Source organism: Salvia miltiorrhiza, chromosome 3 (genome assembly GCF_028751815.1).
Source record: "Salvia miltiorrhiza cultivar Shanhuang (shh) chromosome 3, IMPLAD_Smil_shh, whole genome shotgun sequence".
Taxonomy (NCBI): Eukaryota; Viridiplantae; Streptophyta; class Magnoliopsida; order Lamiales; family Lamiaceae; genus Salvia; species Salvia miltiorrhiza.
The window spans coordinates 63,226,762-63,242,072 of NC_080389.1; the positions used below are offsets into that span (position 1 = coordinate 63,226,762).

Here is a 15,311-nt window from a genome sequence, read left to right on the forward strand (position 1 = left end):
ATTGTTGGATGTATGATCAATTTATCATAAACCCTAAAATAAATGTAAACCCACCAACAAAAATTTGAGGAAATCTTTCATCATGCCCCCCAAAAAGATATGGGGATACTCACATAAAAAACATAAACACATAAAATGACAAGTGTCTTAAATTTATTCGAAATATATAGTTTCCAATATTTTCTTGTATTTTTCCTTTTCCACACATCGCTCTCATCAATTATTTAGATGTCAAGTTAATTAATTACCAACTTAGTTATCCAATTCCAACAATTTTACAAAGCACATGTTATAATTTGCAATAAACAAAGTAAAGTTGTCAACTTTCTTGAAATATATATTTTGACGGTTGGAGATTTTCGGAGGGTGCTTGGCTGAGCTTATAAGTTTCTAAATTACTATTTATGAGCAATAAAACTGAGCTCCAAATCGAATTTATTTTTTTGTAATCTTATAAGCAACAATCATTTTACAAAATAATTCTACAATAGTTTTTTTATTTCATTTCTGTTCAATTCTCTCTCTAGCTCATTGGCGGAGCCAGGATTTTTTTTGGGGGGGGCTGAACTGTTACGGGGGTTCGGGGGCGGCAGCCCCCGGAATTTTTTTTTTGAGAGCATTCAATACATTTTAGACATTTTTTACTAAAATACAAATATAATAATAATAATAATAACAACATTTTCATAGATAATATAGTTCAAAACATTTACTAAAAATTTTTTTGGGAGCATTCAATACATTTTAGACATTTTTTACTAAAATACAAATATAATAATAATAATAATAACAATATTTTCATAGATAATATAGTTCAAAACATTTACTAAAAATTTTTTTGGGGGCATTCAATACATTTTAGACATTTTTTTACTAAAATTCAAATATAATAATAATAATAACAACATTTTCATAGATAATATAGTTCAAAACATTTACTAAAATTTTTTTTGGGGGCATTCAATACATTTTAGACATTTTTTACTAAAATACAAATATAATAATAATAATAACAACATTTTTATAGATAATATAGTTCAAAACATTTACTAAATTTTTTTTGGGGGGCATTCAATACATTTAGGCATTTTTTACTAAAATACAAATATAATAATAATAATAATAATAACATTTTCATAGATAATATAGTTCAACATTTACTAATTTTTTTTTTGGGGCATTCAATACATTTTAGACATTTTTTTACTAAAATACAAATATAATAACAATAATAACAACATTTTTAGACATATTATAAATTTTTTTTTTTTTTTTTCAAAATTTGGGGGGGGGCTTCAGCCCCCCGGGCACCCCCCTGGCTCCGCCCCTGCTCTAGCTCGTAAATTCAATTATTCAAATACTTTGACAAATTATACGTACTTAAAATATGAAATGTTTTATAAAATCATTGGAGCCTAAAAGCTCTCTAAAATAAACTAAATTACCCAAACACACTCTTATTGAAGATCACCAATGAATTGAAGAGTGGCTTTTAATATCCTCGAGTTTCTCTCACATGAACGTGAAGCCATGCATGAGAGAAATGGTGAGATCTCTCTTCCCATAATCTTTTATTGATGATTGATCATCACCTATATACACAATACGTTTGATATATGATGATAAGGGGATAAATGCACAGTGCCAACATAGGTGAAAAAATCAAAAACATATCAAAAGGGTTGAAATTAAATGGAAAGGATTGCGTAGTGTATTATAGAAGGGGGCCCCACTCTACACAACAGGGGGTCTTCTTGCAGAAATGACCCATTTCTTCCATGGACCCATCTCTCTAAAATATGTGTTGTGTGACTCATTGCGAAATGATAGTGAACAAAAACACAAAAAAGAAATTAAAAATAAAAATCACAAAAAAAATAGAAGGGGTGTTATAGACTTATAGTGCATTTCATATTGGGAGTATCACACTTTTAATTTTTTTTTAGGTTATTATTTTAAAAGATTTTACAAAAATAAGCCAATTTTTTTCAAAATTACATAATTAGATCAATATATTATTTTAAAATTTGACATTTTTGGCCACATTTGGGACCAATTCAGCGTCTATATTACACATTTAGCTCTACATAACTCAATCGAGCACAAATGTAACTGATCACGGACACCGAAATTTAAAGTAATTAGTCAATTTATGCGAATTTTAAAAAAATGACATATTTTTACAAATCACTATAAAATAGAGGCCTAAATTTTTTGGTTGTCCCATTATTATTGTCTCATTTTCATAAGATATAGTAATAATTAACTCTTCAAAAGATGTGGGTCCTATCACTTTTTATCAATTTACATCTTTTTTCCAGTTATGGTGTCCAAAAATTTTGAGACAACAATAATATGACAGAGGAGGTATTTAACTAGGCTATATATTTATTTCTTACAATTTAATTGTGTTTTGTATTAAAAAAATATGAATATTATCGTGGAATACAGTGACACATATAAAATTATCAGAAATCGGATTTAATTTGATCGTAGTGTGGCTTGTTGATTATTAAGGGCAACCCTATAGCAATATATAGCTATATATATATTCCTTCCATTTTCTCTCTTCAAATCAGAACCCCTTTGGCCGTGCAAGAGAACTACTGCCATTTTGTACATTTCCTTTCCTAGTATGGAAATGTAAAATCCCAAACACACACACAACACACACTCAAACTCTCACTCAAAAAAAAACGCACGTTCACTAAAAACTGCATATTGCTAAAAATAGCTTTAAAAAAAAAAAAAAAAAACATGGATGCTGCAAAGCATACGGCGTCGTCGGAGAATTGCGGCGACGCCTCATTATTCTCATTCCCGCCATCCACGTCAGCACTCTCCCAATCCGCGGCGGCGCCGAAGCAGAAGCGGAATCGGGAGGCTGCGACGGCGGCGCCGGCGGGAATGAGCAGCAAGCACCCGGTCTACCGCGGCGTGCGGATGCGGAATTGGGGGAAGTGGGTGTCGGAGATCAGGGAGCCGCGGAAGAAGTCGAGGATCTGGCTGGGGACGTTCCCGACGCCGGAGATGGCGGCGCGTGCGCACGACGTGGCGGCGCTGAGCATCAAGGGCGCCGCCGCGACGCTCAATTTCCCCGAGCTGGCGGCGGCGCTGCCGCGGCCGGCCTCGCTCAGCCCGCGCGACGTGCAGGCCGCGGCGGCGAAGGCGGCGGCGATGGAGAATTTCGCCGTCCTGTCGCCGCCGTCGTCGTCGAGCGCGTGCTCGCCGTCGTCGTCGTCTTCGGTCGACAACCTGTCGGCGGCGTCGGCGGAGCTGAGCGAGATCGTCGAGCTGCCCAGCCTCGGGTCGTGCTTCGACGCGGTGGAGCCGCGCAACGACTTCGTCTACGTCGACTACGCCGCCGCGCTCGAGGGGTGGCTCGACGCGCCGCCGCAGTGGAGCGCCGACGACGGTGGGGTTTCCGGACTCTTTTCGTTGTGGGATTACTAAAAAAACAATTAAGTGTTTTTTTTTTCCTTTTCCTTTTTTTTCACGTGGATTTTTTTTTATGAGTTCGATTTCTAAATTCATGTGTAGTTTTTTTTTTTTTTTTTTTTGTGTTTGCTTCATCATGGAAATTAGGTCAGCCCCTTTTCGTTTTTAGATTTAAGGGCTAAATATTTCCTTTCCTTTTTTTTCTTTTTTTTTTAATCTTTTCTTGTACAGAGTTAGACGAACCTCATAAATTCTTCACAGTTCTCTCTCTCTCATCTCTCTCTCTCTCTCTCTCTATGAAATGCAAATAGCAATGGAGAAAATTACTGTAGAAATATTCTACTTTTAAAGTTTTACTAAAAGAAGAGGAATTCTTGATTCTTGTAGTTGTGTGACAAATTTGAGCCAATTTTACTAAAAATTTCGAATTATAGTATAATAGTAAATAAATATTGCACGCAATAAAATTGGTCAGGTGTAATATTTACGGCGCAATTAAATATTTATGGGCAATAAGCATTTCCCATCTTATCAAAACTGGAGGTGGTTGGTTGGGAAGAGTTAAATATATCTATATATCAATCAAATATATTGCAAATACTTTATTTAATTTTATTCCTTCTTTTTGACTGGTTGGAGTTTGATCAATGAATGGAGAATCTAAGAAACTGACAATTTTTTCCAATAAGGGCAAACAGTATCCTCATCGTTTTCCTCTAATTTCTTTTTACCATTTTCGTAATTTTATAAAAACAAAAAACAAAAAGCTGCTAAAAATGAACAAGCTTTTGACATTGATTTTTTTTCCCTATCACCTTTTTAAATTTTGGCTTTATATACAGCTCACTTGAATTTGGAAATTTCTTCACCATTTGTCGAATTTGAGATGAATTTATTTGTCACTATTGGTAACAAAACGTTACACGTTCTATAAGTAGAAATGGAATTTAGCTCGAGTCCCTTTCAAATATTACTACCGGAAAAAGGAGAGCCATTTTTTTTATATATAAATAATTTATGTGCTTTTCTATTAGTTTGAGATAGTGTGTGTGGGTTTTGTTTTGAGAAATTAAAGATTTGTACACGTTTTCTAATTTTCGAGAAAAGGGCTTGTGTCATAAATCACACTCGAGCTATTTAGTTCGAGGGTTATTTTCATATGATGCGTAAGTCGATATAATTTTTATATTTTAATAATAATAAAAAAATCGACGCTAAAATTCTCACTAAAGGAGGAAATTGTTGTCGATGCGGCACCAAAAAAACCCTTTATGTTAAGAGATTATTGGTTCAAGTTCAACTGACAGCTTGTGAATTGTATTTTATTTAAATATCATAATTATTATTTAATAATTTAAGTGTAATATACATATATGTATCTTGTATTCTCGAAAAAAATAGAGGAAATTATAGTTCAAAATATATATCTCATTATTTAAAGTCCCCCAAAAAAAAACCATCACATTATTTAGACATCGTGGGCGATTATTGTTAATTGATAGATATTTATTTTCTATTTTAACATTGTTATTAATTAATTGAAACCACATAGCGCTTCGAAGCCATCTCCATCGTATCTTTTGTATCTTGACAAACTTTATTAATTGCTAATTTTCTTTGAAAATGGACACGGACAAAATATTTTTGTTTCTTGTCATTTATTTATTTTTATTTTTATTTTTATATGGTAATTTTGCTATGTTGTAGTTGTAGAGGCATCTTGGCTAGTTCAAGAATCACCCAACTGCTCCACTGAGAAAATGGCATATTCCTTATAATAAATAGTGCATCTTTGCAGAGAATTTAGTTTTTATTTTTAAAATGTGGGAGTTATTTTAGTTATAGAGCGAGGATAATTAAGTGACATCACATGTATTAAAATGTGATTAATTAGAAGTATGTAATCGAACTGTTCATTACTCCATCCGTCCCATATATATAGGCTTATTTTCTTTTTTTTTAATTTCTCATTTATATTGGCTTATTTTCATAAAAAGTACTATTATATCCCTATTTAATTCTTTAATTTACTCTCACTTTAATATATCATTAAATAATAAATATGGGCATATTAAGAAATTCACTTATATATTTTCATTTCCACTGATTTTTCTTAATCCTTGTGAAAATCACAATCAGCCTATCCATATGGGACGGAGGGAGTAATTTTTTTTTTGTCTGTTTTGTTAGGGGAAAATTAAATCCGCTAAAAAAACTCAGATTTTTTTTAACAAACATATTTAAATTTAATTTTGCTTAAATCTCAAATTTGTGAAATGATTTTTGTGTTATTAATCCGGGAATATTTATTAAGTCTTTTGTACTAGCTAATTTATTACTTCCATAATACATGTTCTGATGTTTCATTAATTTTGAAACAAAGTAGGCAAAAGGTTGAAAGCCTCATGCCTAACATATTTAAAGCTAGCAAATACACATATTAATTGATTTATATATTCTTATTTATTAATTAATTTACCCCTTCGTCACCAATCAAACTTTCCATTTAAGGGAAGGGGAGAGTTAGCAAACCATCTACTTTCACATATTTGACTTTACATTTAATTAAGGTTTCAAGAAAATTAATCTCAAGAAAATTTCCAACCAAAACAATAATTGTTTATTGGGATTCTTGTTGCCCAAATTCAATTCATTTCTTGAAGGAAAAGGGATATTTTTGGCTTGTTGCTCTAAAAAATGGTTGGTAGTAGAAAACATAGCAATTGGTTTCTTTCTCTATATATGAGACATGATGATGATATCTTATATATTTGCGTAATTAATTCAATGTATGTATCGATACATATTAATAAAAATTATTAACATTAAAATACACGAATTTTGATCGATGTTTAGTTTTATAAACCAATTTAATAAGTGGTATGAAAATACATAAATTTTATAATTATTATAGTTTTATCACAATTGAAATTTACGCCCAAATTAAAACTGATATAATAATTTGGTGGCATAAATTGAATCAAGAACGACGTGATTTTAATTATAATTAAAAAAAAACTAATTTCTTAATCCAACTCACCACATCCTCTATTTCTCTCTCAACTTTCTCCCTCTCTCACTCACACACACACACACACACACATCCTTTCTCTCCTACTATAACTAATGGTATACTCAAATATAACTATTGATTCTTCTCTCTAATTACCCAAATTTTGGTGCTATGAAACACCCATAATTTTTCTTCATTTTTTTTTGCAGCCACCTTCCATCAAACCCACCTCAATTAAAAATTTAATATGAATGCTAATTAAAAAATTCCCCAATTATTATCATGTGGTTGCCATGTTGAGACAAAGTAAGGAGGATAAATTTAATTTCTGATGTTGAGAGAAGAGAGAAATGTGTTGGGTGTAGAGAGAGCTAGTATTTGGGGTGAGATTAAATATATAGGAATTTAATTTCAAACTTTTAATTATTAAAAATATCATAATTAAAACGATATCGTTTAGTCAAGCAATTAATTACACGTCAAAGTCAGCTCATCCGCTATATGCTACATTTGTTTCAATGTCAGATAAAATTTTAATCGTGATAAACTTATACTAATAATAATAGTAATTATAATTCATGTATTTTAATACCATTTTTTAAATTAGTGTGTGAAATCAAACATCAGCCAAATTTTATGTATTGGAGGCACTCTCCAAATTAGTTTCTTGGGATTATATATTCAAAAAATTTACTCAAAATTCCGAAATATAGTAAATATTGCACGCAATAAAATTGGTCAGGTGTAATATTTACGGCGCCATTAAATATTTATGGGCTGTAAGCATTTCCCATCCTATATCAAAAGTGATGGAGGTTGGTTGGGAGTTAAATACATATCTTATTAAATTGAAATTTTACTAGAAGAAGAAGAAAAAGAAAAAGAAAAACCTAACAATTATGGGTTGAGCCTCATTAAAATATTTCTGATAAAAATCCAATGAGAAAAATACCGGTAAAATAAAAAGAGTACCCATCAATTTTAAAAATCAAGAAAACAAAATGCAAGAAAAAAAAAGTCAGATCGAAGAACGAGCAGCTGATAAAACAACCCACTCAAAAAGAGACAACAACCAAATGAGCCAGACCGAACCGGAACCAGAGCCTAGCGACACCAGGACTCTCAAAAAATTCCAATCCAAAATTCCAAATATATATATCTATATAGGTTGAAACTTAAATGACAATATCTATTTAAAATAAAAATGAAGAATTATTTTAAATTATTTGATTGTGAAAATCTTTAGTGTATATAATAAATTATTTTGATAGATTAACATAACACCTGAATTCGAATTCTGGAAGAAACTAAAATTTTATTTTTTAAAATACACTAATTTCATAAAAAAATTAATTATTCTTACATTCTCAAGAAATATTGTAATTTTTACAATAGTCATACCCTATGTACAGTTTTTACTCACGATAAATTGAATATTTTTTATTTAATTTTATTCATCCTTTTTGACTGGTTGGAATTTGATGAATGGAGAATCTAAAAAACTGACAAGTTATTGCAATAAGGGCAAACAGTATCCTCATCGTTTTCCTCTAATTTCTTTTACCATATTCGTAATTTTATAAGAAAAAAGCTGCTAAAAATGAGCAAGCTTTTGACATTCGGAAATTATTTTTCCTTTCTGCCTTTTCAATTTTTGGTTTTATATACAGCGCACTTTAATTTGGAAATTTGAAATTAATTTATTTGTCAATATTGTAACAAACATTACACACGTTCTATAAGTAGAAATGGAATTTAGCTCGTGTCGGACAGTCACCTATTGCGAAGAATTTATATATATTTTAACAAAATATTTATATTATTATATTAAAATGTTTAATAATAAATTTATAATTGTTCCATTACGCGCGGTGTTTTGGTTTAAGTGATAAGGAATGAATTTGTTTTTTCTTTGAGTTTGGGTGGTGTTCTTCGGTCTTCTTTTGTAGTCAGTTTCGAAGTGTCCGGGTTTACTTGGGGACGATTGTTAGGCTGGAGCTCACGAAATATGCCCACCCTCGTTGCTGCGACGGCTTTCTTTTTTGGTTTTCTCTTAGACGAGCACTCTTTTTTCTTGTTACGGTTTTTTCCGTTGAGTTTTCTGTAACAAAGTTTTAACGAGGCTCGGTCCTTGATTAGCGTTTTGTGCTTTTTTGGTTTTTTTTTTAGGTTTTTTTTTTGCCTTTTTTTGGCTTAGCAATAAAATCGTATTTTAATAATGATAAGTCATTAATGATAAAATATAATTCAACTTAATCAAATATTTAGCTCATGATAAATGTTAGTATACATTTTTAACTTGCGATAAAATGGCTTGTGTCATAGATCATGTTTGAGTGATTTAGTTCATTTTTAAATGATGCATAAGTCCATATGATTTTCATATTTTGATAAATAAAAAAGTCTTTTGAGAATATTTAGACGCCGCCAAACACCTCAATTAAAAAGGAAATTTTATCATCCAAAGATCATAGGTTCGAATCTATAATGACATGCGCGGTCTTTAAATTTATTTATTTATAAAAAAAATATCGTCCAAATCATCTGACGGTTTACATGCTATGGACAATGTTGTTAACTGATGAATACATATCTTTTCTATTTTGACAATCTTTAGTAATTAATTGAAACTACAAATTAAAATATATCCTTCGAATCATTTTTTCTTTTGACAATCTTTATTAATTAATTGAAACTAGCTACAAATTAATTAACTCATGCTAGTGTTCTTGAATCGGACATGGATAAAATATTTTTGTTTCTTGTTCTTTAATTGTATTTATTTTTATATGGTAATATTGCTATGTTGTTAACTGCTCCACTGAGAAAATGGCATGTTCCTTAAATAAATAGTGCATCTTTACAGAGATTATTATTATTTTTAATGTGGGAGTTATATTAGTTATAGAGAGGACAATTAAGTGAAAATACATTTACTATTAAATAAAATGTGATTAATTAGACGCATGCAATAGAACTGTTCATTAGTGTTTGTCTGTTTTATTAGGGGAAAAATTCACAAAAAAATTAAACTCGAAAGTGTTATAAACATTGCGATCTTAATCTGCTATTTAACTGGTTTTGTTAGGTAGTTGTTTGTATATATATGATTCCCATGTGCAAAGGTTGTAATTAGCATTTTAATTTCGGAATAAATAAAAATTAACTAACTAATATATTCCTTCTTTTATATATTTAACTCAAAAGGTTAATTGACATATAATTTTGTTTCAAACTAACTAATTAACTACAATGTTCGCAAAATATATTCTATTCGAATCGAAGACCTTTGACTTTAAGTATTAATCCTTTACCGCTTGGCCAACACACGCATACATAAAAACTCAATGTATGTTAGCTACAACTGTTCATAATTAAATTTCCAATTTGTGAACAGATTTTTAGTGTTATTAATCGGGAAATATTAATTATGTCTTTTGTAATAGCTAATTTATTACTTCCATATATAATACATATATGTTCTGATGTTTCATTAATTCTGTAACAAAGTAGGCAAAATGTTGAAAGCCTCATGCCTAACATCTTTAAAGCTAGCAAATACTTATCGATATTTTTATTTATTTACTATTAATTTGACCCCTTCATCATCAATCAAACTTTCCATTTAAGGGAAGGGAATAAGTTATGCAAACCATCTACTTTCACATATTTGACTTTACATTTAAATAAGGTCTCAAGAAAATTAATCTCACGAAAATTTCCAACCAAAATAAGTAATTGTTATTTATTGTGATTCTTGGTCCAAATTCAATTCATTTCTTGAAGAAAATGGAAGCTTTTGGTTCTTTTTTTATATATATCGAAATTTACTTCAACCTCTTTTTTATAAATTTTAATTTTCTATATATGTATGACGAAGTGATGATATCTCATAAATTTTGTGTAATACATATGAGTAAAATGCAACTACGCAATATAAACTCAACAAATTAACTGGTTTAAAAGTGTTACAACAATGCCGATGAGGCCTTGCTCTAGTGGTAAAGTTGAAGCATCCAAAGACTCTCCTTTGTGAGAGAGGTCGTGCGGCCGACGTATTATTGTTTGTTAGTCCCACATGCAGGGCGTTCTCGCTTGCGTGCGGTGATATTTTTCCACCGTTGTGTGGTGTTGAGGTCTCGTCTGCGTACGAGTTATATTAATGATTGTATTCAGATACCTCTTGTAACTTGTAACTTCAAAAAAAAAAAAAGTGTTACAACGAAATAAATTAAAATAAGGTAGTATTCTATTTCAAATTAAAGTCTCTGAAAACACGTTATTGCATATATATCTTTCGAAACACCTCAAGTTTGACATGCCAACTGTACTGCAATTCCTCAACACACGAATTCAAAGGAATTCTTTTTTTTCAAAGAAAATTATTAAAATTTTCTTGTCTTGTTATTTTCTCCTTTTTCATGGTCCAATTTTGAAAATTATATTTAATTAATTTCTCCTGTTTTTTTCCTCTTGGGGCATACTATTTCTTGCTCAATGACAAAAGGGAAAGCTGTCCAACCCCTATTTGTAACCTATGAAAATGGTAAGAAATTCAACTTACTAATTGATCCCTTTTAATGGTGGGTCAATATTACCACAAACAAAACCTTTTTCCACAGAGACAAAAAACACTTTTTTGATTGGAAGGCAAAAAAAAAAAAAAAAAAAACTACTCATCATTTCATTACCTTAAAAAAAATACATTTTATATGTACATATGTATATATGATTGATTTCTATACATGAAGAGGTTGTCAAAATATATATTGCAACTGCAGCCTTTGGAACTTTCATCTGCTTAAAGTTCTTAGATTGTTTACTGTTGAACCCACCAATTGTGGTTTTGTGCATTTTTCTTGGCAATTCTAACTTTCTAGGACTACAATAACTAAATAAATAATGACATAACTTTTGGATTGATGATGCTCTCTACCTTGATGATCCATCACATTCAAGAAATCAAATCATCTAGCTTTTCACGTTTTCTTCACTATTGTACTTTGTGTTTACACTTATATGCATCAATTATTTAAACTCTGATCGTGAAATTTTGCTTGATATCCCTATCGTAGTATGTATGTACTTATTTGATGTACTTTATGCTAAAAAAATTGTGTGTTTGATTAACGATGATTATTTCCATATCGTAAATTATTGTCGTGACGAAGTAAATGGCGACATGATTTATTCGTCGTTAAATTCACGACGAATATTGAATTTACAACAAAATAATCTCTTTGTTATCGTCACTTTTTTGGTGATATTTGGAACAATGTTATATTTTTGCTATATTAATGTCACTTATACAAGTTGTGTGTAGACCGACCCTACCTAGCTATTTACTATCCTTATAGTAAAAAGGAGAAAAGTAAAAGTGTAATAGATATTAGTAATTAATTGAGTTTTTACCGTGAACTTTTAAGATATGATCCTCGTTTTTTTTTTTTTTTAATCAAAACTTCTTTATAATGTTTTTGAAAAAGTGTGGTATTTGGCTATACCATTTTGTAGGTGAAATATGTAGTACAGATCCTAATTATATTATATTTATTAATTAATTAATTAATAGATTAAATTTATAATTTAATCCTTATACCATAAATTAATTAATTAAAGAATCAAAAATTTATTCTCCTATCATAATTTATTTTTGTAGCAAATAGTTTAGTATATGTAATCAAACATAATATTAATATCTTACACAAAAAGATATCGCAGTAAACATATCACGCATGGTTCTTTTCTCAATTATATATATATATATATATATATATATATATATATATATATATATATATATATATATACAACAGGTGCGGTTATAGTGAGAACATAAGAACCAATAAAATTACTGCATCTGTTATACAAATTAATGCATCCGCTATTAAATTTAATGCATCCGAAAAAAATAATTTTTTTGCTCCCTTCAGAATTCGAACCCAGCACCTGCATCCATCCACCAAGATGATGCATCCACCGTAGATCTTGATGATCGAATGGCTTAAAATGGTTCTCCGTTCTTATTTTATTAGTGGTTCTTATTTGAACCTCTCCCTATACACACACACACACACACACATATATATATATATATATATATATATATATTATATTATTGACCTTTCTTTTCTCAATTAATAATGGATAGGATCCACCTGTTTAATTCATTCTTTTTTATTTCCTAATAATTTCTCTTAGCTAATAAGAAAACGCCATGTTCGAGAATTGTGTACCGCACAAAATTACAAAAATAAATAAATAAATAAGATAGTAGCTGCGGAATTATCTTTTCGATAGATTAAAAAAAATGCTCAGATTAATATAATTGCAATTGGGCTATGCATACTGTCAAATTAGGTTACTACTTAACAGTCAAATTAATTTCTAATTAATCGTAGCAGCCAATAAGGTGGCATTCACACACGCTTTGGTTGCTAATCTAGCTAGGCTTAATCACGTGTTTAATACTTTAATATACATTTCTCATATTAAGCTTCGGATTAGTCTAATCAACCAACTAATCATTCCTCAACAAATATATATCTCGTCTACAAAGTGACTTTGTTAATGGATTAATTCGTTAACGACCTATTTCCGTAGTGACTCAAATAAAAAAATATTTACTTTTAAAATTTTCACTAAAGCACTGCTATTTGCAATAATTATGTTTAATTAGTTTAATCTCAAGCACGTGACGATGCCGAGCGCAAAATGTTGACTGAATAGAGTGGAAGGTGATATATATATATAATAATATTGGGCTATGGTAAATTAAAAAAAATATAATTAATTAAGTGGATAATTAATTCTTGATAATATTCTTGCAGTGGATTTATATATAATATATTGGTTTGATAAAAGAAAAAACTGGGGATTGCATAATAAAGTAAAATATTGATTTCAGTCTTGTAACTAATTAAGGGTTTATAAATTTATTGAATAAACATTATAAATTGAAGAAACATTTTCTCTGCAATTAGGAAACCTTAAATTTGAGGTTTTCCAACATGCTTGGATTGAATTTTGAAAGACTTTAATTCCTTTTGTCGCTAGTGGAGCTTTAAATTTTGCCCCACACTAAAAAACGCTATTTTAAAATAAAAATATAAATAAATTGTTTCATTGTATGAAAATCTCAAAAGATATTAATTTGGTAATCATTAATCTTTATAAAGTGCTCTTTATTGCATAAATGTGCATGATTTCCAAGCTTCACTTATCCAATATTCTGTTGAAACTATAATGACATGCACACTCTTACTTATATATTTTCGATAAGTAGTGGCCTTCACTTTATATAATTTATTTCTATTATTTTCCTTGTTTTTGTTATTATTTTATTATTATTATTATTATTTTGGGTGGGCAGGTTTGAGGTATGAATAGTTAACAGAAGTGTCGATAATGTACAGCAGAAATACTGACGAGAGAGGTGGACGAAAATTGCCCATTAAATTTATTTTCCATCTCAATATAATAATATACATTTAATTTCATTTTCAAGAAGCACTACAATAATTATAATTGGACAACTCAAAATCAAGACATACTCTGAAATATGGTGGTTGTTTGATATGATGTTACGTACATCAATGCCAATAAACGCCAATAATATATATAGGGGTGCGCTCCGGTGAGCGAGATCCCCTATTTTTCGTGAGATACTGAGTACAATGAATAAGACGTATATACTGATGAACAAGGGCCACAAGGCAGTATATACTGATGAATAACGAAATTTAAAAAATTAGTAATGAATAAGACCTATAAAATGATGAACAAGACAATATATACCGATGAACAATGCAGTATTTATTGATGAATAACGAAATTTAAAATATTTCGCTCCCTCCAGGATTCGAACCCTGAGAAAAAAAAATTCTCCCTTTAGATACAATATCAACCATACGATTGATGAAATAAACGCACGAGATCGTGTCCTAGGTCTCACTAAAAATAGGGGGTCTCATTAGAGCGTTCCCCTAATATATATATATATATATATATATATATAGGGCTAAAAGAAAAACATTTCTTAAAATATAAAATATAAACAATTTTCAGCCCTTAGATTATCAAGATTTATGGTTGATTCGTAACCCTGTTGGATGAATTTGTGGTCCTGAGTTCGAATCTCAAATGTAGCAAAAATTTATTTTTCACAGTTCGTAACTTTGTTGGATGAATTCATATGTGTTCTACATAAAATTCGTACATTAAAAAATGTTTTTATTTTTATTTTAAGAAGTGTTTTCACGGTAGCCGTTCCCTATATATAATATACAATGATTTTGAATATTTTTATGGGATGAAAGGAGTATATTTCTACATATCTACGTTAAAGATGATCTTACCAGATTGTTGTCCTGGCCCATATGTACATGTACATAAATCAAAAGGTTTTTTTTTAGAAAAAAGTCTTACTAGCTAGATAGATAGAGGCAAAACTATAATTTTTATCCTAACCTATTGGTCATTTGGATAAGGTATTTTTATTACTTCTAAAAAAAATTGCTTAATTTTATTGTAGTTTGTATTTTTGCATGTTTTCAGATAATTCGTATATTTTATTATAATTATCAATAGTTTGTGATATTTATATTAAATAATCAATAATTTAGGATATATATATATATATATATTTATAAACTATACAACTTTTTCTATATAAAATACACATGCACAGACAATGATTGGATAAAATAAAAACTCTTTTTAAAATATAAATAATGAAGATCTACAGTAATTCATCACTTTGTTAAATGAATTTATGGTACTCCCTCCGTCCCAAACGAAATGTCCTATTTCTTTCCGGCACGAAGATTAAGAAATGTGTATAAAGTAGATAAAGTGGGTT

At 29.9% G+C, this 15,311-nt stretch overlaps 1 protein-coding gene across 1 annotated transcript; it reads left to right on the forward strand.

Annotated features, from left to right (window-relative positions):
• Window positions 1-2,527: 2,527 nt before the first annotated feature.
• LOC131015442 (ethylene-responsive transcription factor TINY-like) lies at window positions 2,528-4,553 on the forward strand. The gene has a single exon (XM_057943851.1). The coding sequence runs from the start codon at window positions 2,758-2,760 to the stop codon at window positions 3,451-3,453; it is 696 nt and encodes a 231-aa protein (XP_057799834.1). The 5' UTR covers window positions 2,528-2,757; the 3' UTR covers window positions 3,454-4,553.
• Window positions 4,554-15,311: the final 10,758 nt, after the last annotated feature.